Source organism: Bufo bufo, chromosome 5 (assembly GCF_905171765.1).
Source record: "Bufo bufo chromosome 5, aBufBuf1.1, whole genome shotgun sequence".
In the NCBI taxonomy this organism is placed as follows: domain Eukaryota; kingdom Metazoa; phylum Chordata; class Amphibia; order Anura; family Bufonidae; genus Bufo; species Bufo bufo.
Window position 1 is genome coordinate 183,468,362 of NC_053393.1, and position 15,989 is coordinate 183,484,350.

A 15,989-nucleotide genomic window follows, 5' to 3' on the forward strand; every position below is an offset into this window, starting at 1 on the left:
TTTATTTTTTTACTCACCTTAATCCACTTGTTCGCGCAGTCGGCATCTCTTCTGTCTTCTTTTGTGAAGAATAGGACCTTTGATGACGTCACTACGTTCATCACATGGTCCGTCACATGATCCATCACCATGGTGATGGAACAAGACAGAAGAGATGCCGGCTGCGCGAACAAGTGGAATAAGGTGAGTTTAAATATATATATTTTTTTTAATCCCTCCAGTCCTATTGTACTATGCATTCTGTATTCGGAATGCTATTATTTTCCCTATAACCATGTTATAAGGGAAAATAATACAATATACACTTCAACTAACCCAAACCTGAACTTCTGTGAACCACAGTCGGTTTTTTATCACGTGCGTGCAAAACACATTGCATCCGCGCGATACAAACTGAACATCGGAACGCAATCCCAGTCAAAATTGACTGCAATTGTGTACCTACTCGCGCGTGTTTGCCGCAATACACCGGGACGCATCCGGACCTAATCCGGACACGCTCGTGTGAACTCAGCCTTAGTGCAAATGGTTTATATACAGTAAGATCTATCATTTACTAATGCATTGTCTGTAGTGGAGACATATCTGTAAGCCAGTAAGTTACGTGATGATTCGGGTGGTTATCTCCTGGAGTATAAAATGTCACATATATTGTCTTATATATGCATTGCTTTCTTCTCCCTCCTATCTCAGGCCTCTTTCACACTACCGTATGGCTATTTCAGTGTTTTGCGGTCAGTTTTTCACGGATCCGTTGTTCCGTTTTTTGTTTCCGTTGTGTTTCCGTTTCCATTCCGTTTTTCCGTTTGGCATATACAGTATACAGTAATTACATAGAAAAAATTGGGCTGGGCATAACATTTTCAATAGATGGTTTCGCAAAAACGGAATGGATACGGAAGACATACGGATGCATTTCCGTATGTGTTCTGTTTTTTTCGCGGACCCATTGACTTGAATGGAGCCACGGAACGTGATTTGCGGGCAATAATAGGACATGTTCTATCTTTCAACGGAACGGAAAAAACGGAAATACGGAAACAGAATGCATACGGAGTACATTCTGTTTTTTTTCCGGAACCATTGAAATAAATGGTTCCGTATACGGACCGTATACGGAACGCAAAAAACGGCCGGCAAAACTGGTAGTGTGAAAGAGGCCTTACAGTTCCTTATACCCTATACTGAGGAAAGGGGGCAGATGTAAATGGAGGCAATGTCTGTGATAGGAGACAATAAATATTGGAACTACAGTATGGTTGTGTATGTGGCAATCCCACCACTGCAGTCCCTAGCAGCATCAAGCTAAATGTGTAATTAGATAAGATGCAAAAATGGAAAAAAGAAAACTGCTTCTAATCTATGGTGGCTTTGCCTGGTAAGCATTCAGCAACCACAAAGATATGTTTTTGAATTCTCTATAAGCTTAGAAAATCCTATAAAGAACTTCTCACTTTCCATTCTGATTGATTAATGCTAAATTGTATTTTTAGACTGCGGAAACCGGGGTTACCATAGGAAGTCAAAATTCTATTGCCATCCTTGTAGTACTTCTAAATCACTCCCAGATGGACCTACAGATGAATCAGTTTCTAACTTGAACCTGATAACTTGCTGCAGTGTGATGTCACACCATAAAAGCTATTGAAAACCATTAAAAAGTCAAGTAACAGTTACTTTTAACAGTTTTTCAGCCATTTTATAATATATTGTAGACAGTCACTCCAAACAATATTTTTTACTTTAAATCATATCAGTTGCTTGATTCATTAACAATGTGATGTATTGAATTCAATATTGAAAATTTTATTTTTTGTTGTTTTGCCTCAAAATAGATACTCAATTGATCGTAACACAGACCTGGAGAGATATTTTAACATTGATGCCAACAGCGGACTCATCACTATAGCTAAACCTTTGGACAGAGAGACTAACGCTGTCCACAACATAACAGTTCTGGCAATCGAGAGTCGTAAGTTAAAATGTTATTTATTGATTTATTCAAATATGCTAGAAATTTCCTGTAAAGGTTTATTATTGGTTTATTACTGCAACTGTATTATTAGATGAAAGTGGTAGAGCCCGCGTAGCACAGCATATTAGCTGAACTTATAGTACAAAGGGTATTACCTGGCTCAAATAATACTATGAATTGTGCAGTAATAAGAAATGACAACTAGTGCGTGTCATTTCTTCTGCAAAGCCTCCATGAGAATCACTTCATTTCAGTTTCTAAGGTCCGAGTTCAAAAACAGATGTGTAAATCTTATTTTCCTTATGACAGGTCTGAGCCAAGTTGTTGAAACAAACTGTAATGTTTTATTTTTTATTTTTTTTGCACATAACCTGCCTCCTACTTAAGGTGCCTGATAGCTTCTTCTAAACAAAATAGCTTTCTTCAACGTATAACTGTCCATAAGATCAAACTGGAATAATATTCCAGTGTAATATACAAGTGTAATTTTGCTTGTTTATTCCTTTACTGATACTTTTAAGTGCTATAGATTCATCTGAACTCAAATAGTACAGCCTGAGATAATAGCACATTTATTTTAACTTTTCATTGCTTTTTGCTGACAGAAAAATCTTTTAATTTGTTTTTCCTTTATACTGTATTGTAACACGATAGTAAATATATTATATCATATAATAAAATAAAGAATTGCCCCTTGCATCTAAGAAAAAAGACAAAAAAAACCGATTAAGAATTCGTAAGTATTTGAGAATGTGAAGGTGTTACTTTACTGTTAGATCTATAAACATTTGAAACATGTTCCCACTGGAACTGGTAAAGGTGGATTGTATTGATACATTTAAAAAATGACTGGGCATTTTTCTTTAGAAACGGAGTGAACAAGGTTACTGGTTTGAACCATTCAGAATATTGATTTACTGGTTTATCCAATTGCCTTTTAATTTAAAGGTTAGGAAGGAATTAGTCCACTTGCGGGGACTATGGTTTTCAAGGGATTTGGTTTGCCATTTTTTTATACTTTAAAGTATAGTATAAAAATAAAGTAAAAAAAATAAGCAAGCACAAATGCAACACTTACATTAGTCTTCCTGTATCTTATTCTAATCATTACATAGTCCCCCTCCATCTCCCCCTTACAGTGCTTGTAAACTGGAAATGTATGAGCAACTGATTTGGATTTTTTGCTATTTTTGTAGCTTGTATTATTATTATTTTTTTTATGTGTAAGTGATCCTGCTTCTCTGCAGTCTGAGACAAGGCAATATATCTTACACCACCTTACCAAAGCAATGCTCCCCGTCACAGTAAAAGGCGGAAGGGATAAGAATGACATGAATTCTGTTTTCTAAGCTTGTTATAATATTGTATGGAATGTTATCGTATTGCTATTTTATATCAAGTACACCTATTGAAAAGCAACACATTAAGTAACACTCATTCTTAAGCATAAATGCATATATAGGACAGCTTATCATGTGATGGAACAATATAATGATGATGATATATGAATAGTCACTGTCAACAAGTACATCAGTGGGTACAGTGCATGTAGTGAGACACATGTATGTGCAAGGTGGGAACAGCATGTGCTTAACAAGGAATAATAGAAACAAAAGAGGAATTTAGCGCAAAAGTCAGTGTGCTTTCTGGCATAGTCAGGTGGTATTGTGGCTGGCAATGTGATGAGACGCTGTGACATTATGGTTGATAATGTAATGAGGTACTGTGGCTGGCAATGTAATGGGGCACTGTGGCTGGCAATGTGATGAGTTATTGTGGCTGTCATAGTCAGGGGGCATTATGGATGCTAAATGTGATAAGACTCTGTGGCTGGGATAGCCAGGGGGCACTATGATTGAAAATGTGATAAGGCACTGTTGCTGGCATAGCCAATGGGCACTGAGACTGATATAGTCAGAGGACATTATGGATGCTAATGTGGCATAAGACACTAATCAGGCACTGTGGCTAGCATAGTCAAGGGGCACTGTGGCTGGTAATGTGATAGTTACACTGTGACTGGCAATATGATGGGACACTGTGGCTGGCAATGTGAAGAAGCACTGTGCATGGTATTGTCAGGTAGTACTGAGACTGGCATAGTCAGGGAGCATTAGGGCTGCTAATATGAGGCACTGTGGCTGGCAATGTGATGAGGTATTGTGGCTGTCATAGTCAGGGGGCATTATGGATGCTAAATGCGATAAAACTGTGTGGCTGGCATAGCCTGAGGGCACTGTGATTGGCAATGTGATAAGGCACTGTTGCTGGCATAGCCAGTGGGCATTGAGACTGATATAGTCAGAGGATATTATGAATGCTAATGTGGCATAAGGCGCTAATCAGGCACTGTGGCTAGCATAGTCAAGACACTGTGGCTGGTAATGTGATGGTTGCACTGTGACTGGCAATGTGATGGGACACTGCGGTTGGCAATGTGAAGAATCACTGTGAATGGCATTGTCAGGTGGTACTGAGACTTGTATAGTCAGGGAAAATTAGGGCTGCTAATATGAGGTACTGTGGCTGACAAAGTCAGGGGGCACTGTGGCTGTCAATATGATGGGGCAATGTGGCTGGCATACTCAGGGGACACTGGCAATGTTATGGGGCATTGGTACTGTGTCTCTAATATCAACTGGGTATCACCCATCGGATATGTACAGAAAAAAATATATATTTTCTATTTTTATGCTTCTAATTGTGGGTGCCTCTTATGGTCTGGTGCATCTTTTACTGCGAAAAATATGGTATACACTTCTTCAAACATGGAAATGTGCTGTTTTAAAATCAGAGGTTATTGCTGCAAAGACCATTAGGAATCAAAGAAATTGGAGGAAGCACACATAAAGTACTGGCTGATTTTTTTTATTTTCTGCAGATCATATTGTGTAACAGCTCTCAGAGTTTCAGGTCACAAGTGTAATTACAATGGCTACATAAGAAATATTATAACTGTAGAGATAAATGCATAGGGCTGTGCAGATTGTTAAAGACACTGTCATCCAGAAACAACCGTCAATCATTGCTGTAATGTAAGGTGTATGCCCTATCCAAGGCTGTGATCATGCATATAGTCTGCCCTAATTTATATTACATATTGTGATTTTTCAGATATAAAACAATATATATTCTTTTTGTACTTTTCTCAATGGAAACTAAAAAATTCACAGCATTTTTAAATTCAACTTATTTGAAAGAAATATGATGATATTTCCATTGAGTAAAACTATTCAATAGACTAATAAATGTTATATTAAAGTAGTTGTTCCCACAAAAAATATTCTACAGTTTTCAAACCAGCACCTAGATCTGAATACTTTTGTAATTGCATTTAATAAAAAATTTGGCATAGCCACTGAGTTATTCAATAAAATGTATCTGTATAGCGCAACCTGTTTGTTTTTTTCTTATTTCTTTGGCCTGCTCACTGAGATGGCTGCACATGCTCAGTTTCATCCTTCAACTGCCTCCTGAGCTGTGATAGGGAGAGTTGAGACACGCCCCCTTAGCTGCAGCAGAAAAGACACTCCCCTGAGCTGTCAGCTTGATATTAATCTAGCTGAGCAATGAATGAGGAGATCTGTGGATCCATGTGAGGTACAGGACTGGTTCTAACTTTGTTAGAAAGAGATTGTCATTTACTATTTGATCTCTCTTTTTCATTTTTTATATTAGTCATAGGATAATAATTTAATTACGTTATCATAAACTGTGTTTGTAATTTCGCACAGAAAATCCTGCACAAATCGGGAAAGGCTATGTGGCCATAAGCATTCTGGATATCAATGATAACGCACCTGAATTTGCTATGGAATATGAGACAAATGTTTGTGAGAATGCTCTTCCAGGACAGGTAAGTTCATTGACATATACACTGACTTTGACACATGCATATACACCCTTATATACTGACTTGATACAAACCAAATACTATACACTGTAGTAATAGGAACTAACGTAGTATAGAAACCTGCTGTTAGATTTCTTTAAAGGGGTTGTCCTGTTTTCCAATATTTGTGACATTCTCAAGATAGGTCATCCATATCAGTTCAGTGGAGGCCTGACTCCTGGCACTCCTAGCATGGCAGTTGATGCTGCTACTGATGTCTCTCTTAGGTGCTAATGGTTCCCTTGACTACCCTACATTTCATCTACAACAGTTTTGTGGCGCAAAATAAAACTGTAACTTGGAGTTGCTATAGATTTCAGTCTAGGTGTACAGACTGTCAAAAGAAACACCTAGCCATAAATTAGGCACATCCTCTGGCAACGCAGGGGATATCATGACTAGCGATGGCCTTGCGGTTCGCCCGGTGGTCATTTTGCGTCAAACTTTGCTCATTCGCGATTTGCAGAACATGTGAACATATGGCGATATTCGCACCGAATAGCGCGGAACTTTGACCCATGACACATCCATCAGGTGGGACAGGATGGCCAATTGAGACATTTCAGCACATGGTCACACCCCCAACCCTATAACAGAACCCAATCTGGCAGCCATTTTACATAATGTGTTTTGCCAGTGTAGGGAGAGGTCGCATTTTGGAGCAGGGACAGTTAGGGTCACCAAACGCTAGCTAATAGGGCCAAAAAAGTCCTTTTAAGGACTGGTATAGGTGTGCTATCAATAGGTGTGATATACTTATAATATGCTTTCTAGCATAGATTGAGGGGTTCTATATACCTGTTTCTGCCAAATACTGATTGAGGGGTGCTCTATACCAGTTTCCGCCAAATACTGATTGAGGTGTGCTATATACCCATATCTGCCAAATACTGATTGAGGGGTGCTATATACCTGTTTCCGCCATATACTGATTGAGGGGTGCCATATACCTTCTTCCACAAAATATTGATTGAAGGGGTGCCATATACCTGTTTCCGCCAAATACTGATTGAGGGGTGCTATATACCTGTTTCCGCCAAATGCTGGTTGAGGGGTGCTATATACCTGTTTCTGCCAAATACTGATTGAGGAGTGCCATATACATTATTCCACAAAATACTGATTGAGGGGTGCTATTGCTCTATACCTTCTTCCACCAAATACTGATTGAGGGCTGCAATATACCTGCTTCCACAAAATACTGATTGAGGGGAGCTATATACCCGTTTCCGCCAAATACTGATTGAGGGGTGCTATATACCTGTTTCCGCCAAATACTGATTGAGGGGTGCCATATACCTGCTTTCACAAAATACTGATTGAGGGGTGCCATATACCTGTTTCCGCCAAATAGTGAATGAGGCGTGCTATATACCAGTTGCCGCCAAATACTGATTGAGGGGTGCCACATACCTTCGTCCACTAAATAATGATTGAGGGGTGCTATTCCTAAATAACTTCTTCCACCAAATACTAATTTAACGCTACAATACACCTGCTTCTACAAAATACTCATTGAGGGGTACCATATACCTGTTTCCGCCAAATACTGATTGAGGGGTGCTATATACCTGTTTCTACCAAATACTGATTGAGGGGTGCTATATACCTGTTTCTACCAAATACTGATTGAGGGGTGCTATATACCTGTTTCCGCTAAATACTGATTATGGGGTGCCATATACCTGCTTCCACAAAATACTGATTGAGGGGTGCCATATACCTGTTTCCACCAAATATGGATTAAGGGGGGCTATATACTTTCTTTTACAAAATCCAGGAGTCTTGCGGCAGGCCAGGAAAATCTCTGGCCATTTTAGAAGATCTTACACGGCCATGGCTTGCCTTGCTGAGGTTCAGCGGTGAAACCACTTGCCCGTCAGACGTCTGATTTGTGACTGCCTGACACCCTGGAGCACTACCTTGTATATGCTTGATAGGCTTATCCAGCAGAAACGTGCAGTTAACGACTATCTGTACGAACTCCAAACTGGTCAGTCGCAGACAGGGCGCTTTCAGTGACATCGTACCTTACGTCTTCTTTTTGGAGCATGCATTGCGTCGTGTCATTGATCAAGCCATCGAGGAGCAGGAGCAGGAAGATGAGGAAGTCGCAATGCTAAATGAATTCCTGGGGGGGCTACTCCATCTGAGACAAGTCAGCAGGAGTCTGAAGAGGAGTCAGAGGAGGATGGTGACTGGGGGAAGGAGGAGCAAAAAGAGCAGGCTTTAATCTTTTCTGGGATCCCTGGTGTTGTCCGTGGGTGGGGGGAGGAGATTGATGACGACATTCTCCTGGGCGATAAGCAGGAGCCAGGGCGCTCCACCGCTTCCAATTTAGTGCAAATGGGGGCCTTCATGCTCCAGTGTTTGAAGAGGGACCCCCGTATAAAAAGCATAAAGGTCAAGGACCTGTACTGAATGGCAATGTACTTAGACCCCCAGTACAAACACAAAATGACGGACATGTTACCAGCATCACAGAGGGCTGTCAGAATGCAGCATTTCCAGGCCTTGCTGCCAGAGATGCAGCATTCTGCAGTTGCGGGCACTGGCAGAAGAATTTCCACCCACAGCGAAACAGTTGCGGGTACCAATCCTACCGCGCCTGCAAAAAGAGGGCGGTTTGAAGATGTGTTGGTCCCTTCGGATATGAGATCATTCTTGCAGTCAACCCATCGACAGCCGTCCTTCGGATCCAGCCTCAGGGAACGCCTAGCCTGACAGTTATCCGTCTACATCGTGTTAACGGCCGATGTGTACTCTTTGAGAAGCAAGGAACCCCTTGACTACTGGATGTGCAGGCTTGACCTGTGGTCAGAGCTGGCACAATTTGCCATGAAACTCTTGGCTTGCTCCTCGTTGAGTGTCCTGTCCGAAAGGACGTTCAGCGCAGCAGGGGGGAACATGACCGATAAGCCCACTAGCCTAGCTCACGACAGTGAGGACTACCTCACATTATTAAAAATGAAAAAATGAATGAGGCATGGATCTCTGAGGAATTCTACACCTGTGATGACCACGTGTAAATGAATTCCTCATGCCAGCCCACACATATCTGCCACCACACAGAACAAAGAATGGTCCTTGCATTATGTATATACAGCTGCATAAAAGGCCTTTTATGTATGGTGAATGCCTAATTTTTGGGGCCTGTACTGGCCGACAGTTAGATATTTATCAATTGACCGCCTAACGCACCTTCAGCCACAGAATCCAAAGTTCTGTGCTTTCATGTGAATGCCGAATGCCTATTGGATAATTTTTGGGGCCTGTACCGGCCGACAGTTACATATTTATCCTGTGACTGTTTAATGTACCTCCAGCCACAGAATCCAAAGTTCTTTGCTGTCAGGTTAATGCCTATTGCCTAATTTTTGGGGACTTTACTGGCCGACAGTTACATTTTTATCCTGTGACCACCTAATGTACCTCCAACCACAGAATCCAAAGTTCTTTGCTGTCAGGTGAATGCCTATTGCCTAATTTTTGGGTCCTGTACTGGCCGACAGTATTTTTTTTTTTTTATCTCTAACCACATAATCACACCCCTGTCTCACTCCTCTGCCTCTCATTATGGTGGCTTATGAACCACATTCACCATAAGGACCTTCTAATGCCACAGGGTCATGTGACTGTGCCCCCCACCCCGTACTGTGCCCCTCACCCTGTACTGTGCCCCCTTATAACCTGCATTGTGCCCTCTTACCACACCCTGTGCAGTGCCCCTAGTTATTCCCTGTACTGTGCCCTCTTATACCCTTTTATCCGGTCACAGTATGGCAGTGTTATCTGGTCACTGTACAGAGGTGTTATCCGGTTAATGTATGGCGGTGGTATCCAATAACTGGATAGCCATAACTGTATCCCTTTTCCTGCCCACGCCATCCTTTTTTAGACCTGGCATGAGCTGGAAAAATATGCAGATTGTGATGCTAAGGACCTTTGTGCCACAATCTGTGTCAGATATACGCCTAACATAGACGTATTTCTATATAATAAATGACCACCTAATTGTATTATTCGGGGGTAGGGCTCATGTCTTTATATTATATAGATTCTAGTGTATTATACTGTGCCCTCTATTTCCTAGTAGAAAATTATCCTTGGGAAACACAGTCCTCATCCCTGACTACCAGGACCAGGTAGCGCTCTGTCAGTACATGATGGCCTCCCCTCTACGCCACGCTGCTCCGCTGTGTACTGGTGCTTATTCTTACACTAGGGCTGGGTTCACATTCTATTTTTGCCATCCATTTAATGCATGCAAAAAATATATGCATTAACAGATGTCTCAGACTGATGCCGTACAGTGGTGTCCATTCACCATACAGTTCCATGGTTGAAAAAAAAAATGACATTAACGTATGCATTTTTTAATGGACACTGCAGGATACAAAAATGTGAAGTGCTGCACATTTGTATACATCAAACCGATAGGAAATAAAGTGTTTCTAGGCTTCAGCAGGGCACATTTTTTAGAGTTTCGCTTTAAGGCGCATAAAAATGGCCCCTGATTAAAATACATATTTTTTGTGGGAATTTTTGTCAATGATCCCCCTCTGGTATATCACTGTCAATGTTGTGTAACTATTTGTGTACTTCTAGTATGGCCTCATGCACACGACCTTTGTGTGTTTTGCGGTCCGAGATAACTGCCTATTCTTGTCCACAAAATGGACAAAAATAGGACAGGTTATATTTTTTTTGCGCGACCACGGAACTGAGCAACGGATGCGAACAGCACACGGAGTGCTGTCCGCATCTTTTGCGGCCCCATTGAAGTGAATGGGTCCGCATCCAAACAAAAACTCCCCTGCATAACGGAAACGGGATGGATCCATTTTGCAGCCCATAGACTTCTATTATGATGGAATGAATAACGGAATCCCTCTAAAGGCATTACGTTATGCATTCTGTCATAGAATTGCATTATGGTCCGTGGTAATGGAATCCATAAGACAATTCACCTTTTACGACCAAACAAAGTGTGAATGAATTTCAAAATATGAAATTTGCTCATCTTTAGTTAGAATGCTTAGAGAATTAGAAGCAAATCTTGAAATTTTTTTGAAAATTTCCAAAACCCACTTTTTAAGGACCGTTCAGGTCTGAAGTCACTTTGTGAGGCTTACATAAAAGAAACCACCAATAAATGTCCCCATTTTAGAAACTACACCCTCAAGGTATTCAAAACTGATATTACAAACTTTGTTAACCCTTTAGGTGTTCAACAAGGATTAAAGGAAAATGTAGATGAAATTTCAGAATTTCACTTTTTTGGCAGATTTTCTATTTTAATCAATTTTTTTCCAGTTACAAAGCAAGAGTTAACATCCAAACAAAACTCAATATTTATTGCCCTTTTTCTGTAGTTTACAGAAACACCTCATATGTGGTCGTAAACTGCTGTATTGGCACACGGCAGGGCGAAGAAGGAAAGGAACCCCATATGGTTTTTGGAAGGCAGATTTCACTGGGATAATTTTGAGTTGCCAAGACCCCCTGATGCACCCCTAGAATAGAAACCCCCCAAAAAACAACTTGGAAACTACGGGATAATGTGGCAGTTTTGTTGGTACTAGAGTACATATGATTTTTGGTTGCTTTTTGTGAGGCAAGGTAACAAAAAATAGCTGTTTTGGCACCGTTTTTATTTTTTGTTATTTACAATGTTCATCTGACAGGTTAGATCATGTGGTATTTTCATAGAGCAGGTTGTTACGGATGCGACAATACCAAATATGACTACTTTTTTTAGTTGTTTGTTTCAGTTTTACATAATAAAGCATTTTTGAAAAAAAAAATTTTTTTGTGTCTCCATATTCTGAAAGCCATAGTTTTTTTATGACACAGTTAATTTTATTTGTTTTTTTACGTTATTCATCTGAGTGGTTAGGTCATGTGATATACGGTGTTCACCTGAGTGGTTAGGTCATGTGATATTTTTATACATCAGGTTCTTACTGATGTGGCAATACCAAATATATAGACTTTTACATTTATTTAAGTTTTACACAATAACAGCATTTTTGAAACAAAAATATCATGTTTTAGTCTCTCCATATTCTGAGAGCCATAGTTTATTTTTATTTTTATGCGATTCTTAGATAGGGTCTAATTTTTTTGCGGGGTGAGATGACGGTTTAAATGGTACAATTTTGGGTTGAGTATGACTTTTTAAAAGCTTAGTATTACACTTTTTGTGATGTAAGGTGACAAAAAAGACTTTTATGACACAGTTCATTTTATTTGTTTTTTTACGGTGTTCATCTGAGTGGTTAGGTCATGTGATATACGGTGTTCACCTGAGTGGTTAGGTCATGTGATATTTTTATACATCAGGTTCTTACTGATGTGGCAATACCAAATATATAGACTTTTACATTTATTTAAGTTTTACACAATAACAGCATTTTTGAAACAAAAATATCATGTTTTAGTCTCTCCATATTCTGAGAGCCATAGTTTATTTTTATTTTTATGCGATTCTTAGATAGGGTCTAATTTTTTTGCGGGATGAGATGACGGTTTAAATGGTACAATTTTGGGTTGAGTGTGACTTTTTAAAAGCTTAGTATTCCACTTTTTGTGATGTAAGGTGCTAAAAAAATGGCTTTTATGATATTTTTTTTTTTTTTACAGTGTTGGGGGTTAGGTCTTTTGATATTTTTATAGAGCCGGTCATTATGGATCCGGCAATACCTAATATGTATACTTTCTTTTATTTATTTAAGTTTTACACAATAATATTTTTTGAAACAAAACAAAAAACATGTTTTAGGGTACTTTCACACTTGCGGCAGGACGGATCCGACATGCTGTTTACCATGTCGGATCCGTCCTTCCGCTATTTCCCATTAACTATAATGGGGAAATAGGGACAAGTGGCTCCATCCCCATTGACTATAATGGGGACGGGGGAGGAGCTCCGGCGCAGCACGGCGGTGCACGGCAAAAGCCGCCGGACTAAAAAGTCGGACATGCAGGACTTTTTAGTCCGTCGGCTTTCGCCGTGCTGCACCGGAACTCCGCCCCCGTTCCTATTATAGTCAATGGGGACGGAGCGGCGGCACAGTGAAATAGCACAAGGACGGATCCGACATGGTGAACAGCATGTCGGATCCGTCCTGCCGCAAGTGTGAAAGTAGCCTTAGTGTCTCCATAGTCTGAGAGCCATATTTATTTTTAATTTTTTGGGCGATTGTCTTAGATAGGGTTTCATTTTTGCGGGATGAGATGACTGTTTGTTTGGCACTATTTTGGGGTGCATATGACTTTTTGATCGCTTGCTATTACACATTTTGTGATGTAAGGTGACAAAAAATGGCTTTTGTGACACAGTTTTTATTTGATCTTTTTTACGGTGTTCATCTGAGGGGTTAGGTCATGTGGTACTTTTATAGAGCAGGTTGTTACAGATGCGGCAATACCTAATATGTCTACTTTTTTATTTTATTTTTACATTTAACCCAATAAAGGCATTTTTGAAACAAAAAAAAACATGTTTTAGTGTCTCCATAGTTTGAGAGCCATAGTTTATTTTTATTTTTTGGGTAATTGTTTTAGGTAGGGGCTCATTTTTTGCAGGATGAGGTGAAGGTTAGATTGGTTCTATTTTGGGATGCATACACCTTTTTGATCGCTTGGTGTTGCACTTTTAGTGATGTAAGGTGACAACAATTTTTTTTTGTAGCACATTTTTTATTTTATTTTTTTGATGTCGTTCACCTAAGAGGTTAGGTCATGTTATATTTTTATAGAGCCAGTCAATACAGATGCAGCGATACCTAATATGTCTACATTACTTTTTTTGCCTAATTAAAAATATATATATTACTTTATTTTGTGAAAATGAAGCTTTTTTTTTTTTATTGAAACTAAAAAAAAATTGTAAAACTTTATTTTTTTAACTTCTTTTTTCACTTTATTTTTTGTCCCACTCTGCGACTTTTACATTTGGGGGTCTGATCCCCTTTACATTGCATTGCAATACTTCTGTATTGTAATGCATTGGCTGTAAGTGTATTACAGACTGTAATACACTTACAGATTTCCTGCCTGTGAGATCAAGGGGGCTGGATCTCACAGGCTGTGACGGAAGGCAGCCGCAATGCTTAAGGAAGGCATTGGGCTGCCTTCCCTGCCATTGGGTCCCCGTCAAAGCAGCACGGGGACCCAATGGCAGCTCCTTCCCTCCCCATATATCGCACGTGCCTTTGTCAGCACTGACCGCGGCAGTGTGAGGGTTAATGCGCCGGCATCTGTGTTTTCACCGGATCCCTGCCACTGATATGGCGGGCGCAGCTCCTGCTCCCGCCCGATCAACCATGCAGTACATGTACGTCACTGGTCGTTAAGTTGCGGCCAGATATGATGTACATGTACGTCATGGGTCCTTATGGGGTTAAACAGATTTTAAACAAATCTTTACTGAATGGTTCACAGCTTTCTGTTACTGGAAATCTGGAATAAGTAAGTAAAATGCCACACAATTCAATCTTAGACTTGTGTCAGAAACAGAAATCTCTGTGCAGTTCTAAAGGTCTTGAGCTCTCTGCTCTCATTTCATTGATATGTGATAAAAGGAAGGTTGCTGTACAACTGTATGCTGTTATGTGCTCATTTATCATTCAAAACTCCTTGTCCATTATTTTTTTTAAATTAGAGTCTTCTTTAGGTATACATCGGCGTGTAGGCAAGTGTTTAATACAAGTCTTCACACTTTCTGTTTGATAGCATTACACATAGGATTAACATCAAATATGACGGATTTTAGACAAATCTTTAGCACCGAAGGAGAAAACTAATTTAGTTACTTATCAGAGCTTAGGAACATGAACATCTTACCAACAATCAATAGTGTCATTATATGAGCTAGAGGTGTATCTTACTGACAACTCTAAGGCTGAGTTCACACGAACGGATAAGGTCTGGATGCGTTGCGGCAAACCCGCGCGAGTAGGTACCCAATTGCAGTCAGTTTTGACTGCGATTGCGTTCCGTTGTTCAGTTTTTATCGCGCGGGTGCAATGCGTTTTGCACGCGCGTGATAAAAAACAGACTGTGGTACCCAGACCCGAACTTCTTCACTGAAGTTCAGGTTTGGGTTCGGTGTTGTGTAGATGTTATTATTTTCCCTTTTAACATGGTTATAAGGGAAAATAATAGCATTCTTTAATACAGAATGCTTAGTAGGTGGTCAATTGAGGGTTAAAAAATAAAAAAAATAATTAACTCACCTTCTCCTCTTGATCGCGTAGCTGCCGGTCTCTTCTTACATCTTTAATCATGAGCTGCCGGCTAAAGGACCTGTGGTGACTTCAGATCACATGGTCCAATCACATGGTCCATCACCACTGATGGATATATTACTATCACTTTGGAAACATATTATCAGATGTAAAGTGGTTGGATATTTTAACAGGTTTAATTTTATGCAAAATGTGAATGGGTATTTGTATGTGCAATTGATCACATGATACGGATATGTTAATTAATCACATGATTTGGATATGCTAATTTGTCACATGACTTTGTATTTGTATGTTCATTGGTCACTAGATTATTTGAGTGTTATTTAATGAAGGCACAAGCTTGTATACCTTTGCTTGAGAAAGGCTCAGTTGTGAGCTGAAACGTTGCAATTGTTCCACATGGGTGAATAAAGACATCATGTTTTTTCAAGTCTTTGAGTGCTGTCCGATTTCATATATATATATATATATATATATATATATATATATATATATATATATATATACAGAATAAGAGCAGATACTGAGAATTACACTCAGTATACAGGACACGAGAAGTGGAACTGTGCAGTATTCATATACAGTATACAGAATAATAGCAGTTACTGAGAATTACACCCAGTACACAGAACAAGAGAAGTGGTACTGTGCAGTGTCCATATATACAGAATAAGAGCAGTTACTGAGAATTACAGTACACCTATTATACAGGACAGGATAAGTGGTACTGAGCAGTTTCCCTATATACAGAATAAGAGCAGATACTGAGAATTACACCCAGTATGAAGGACAGGAGAAGTGGCACTATGCAGTGTCCATATATAAAGAATAAGAGCAGTTACTGAGAATTAACACCTATTATACA

The 15,989-nt window shown here is 39.7% G+C and overlaps 1 protein-coding gene across 1 annotated transcript in view; it reads left to right on the forward strand.

Annotated features, from left to right (window-relative positions):
* The window catches only part of CDH7 (cadherin 7), a 342,814-nt gene that overhangs the window by 274,263 nt on the left and 52,562 nt on the right, over positions 1 to 15,989 (forward strand). Inside the window, exons 7-8 of the mRNA XM_040432014.1 lie at positions 1,836 to 1,972; positions 5,710 to 5,831. Of these exons, the coding sequence (XP_040287948.1) occupies positions 1,836 to 1,972; positions 5,710 to 5,831 (259 nt within the window). The remainder of the gene's footprint in view (positions 1 to 1,835; positions 1,973 to 5,709; positions 5,832 to 15,989) is intronic.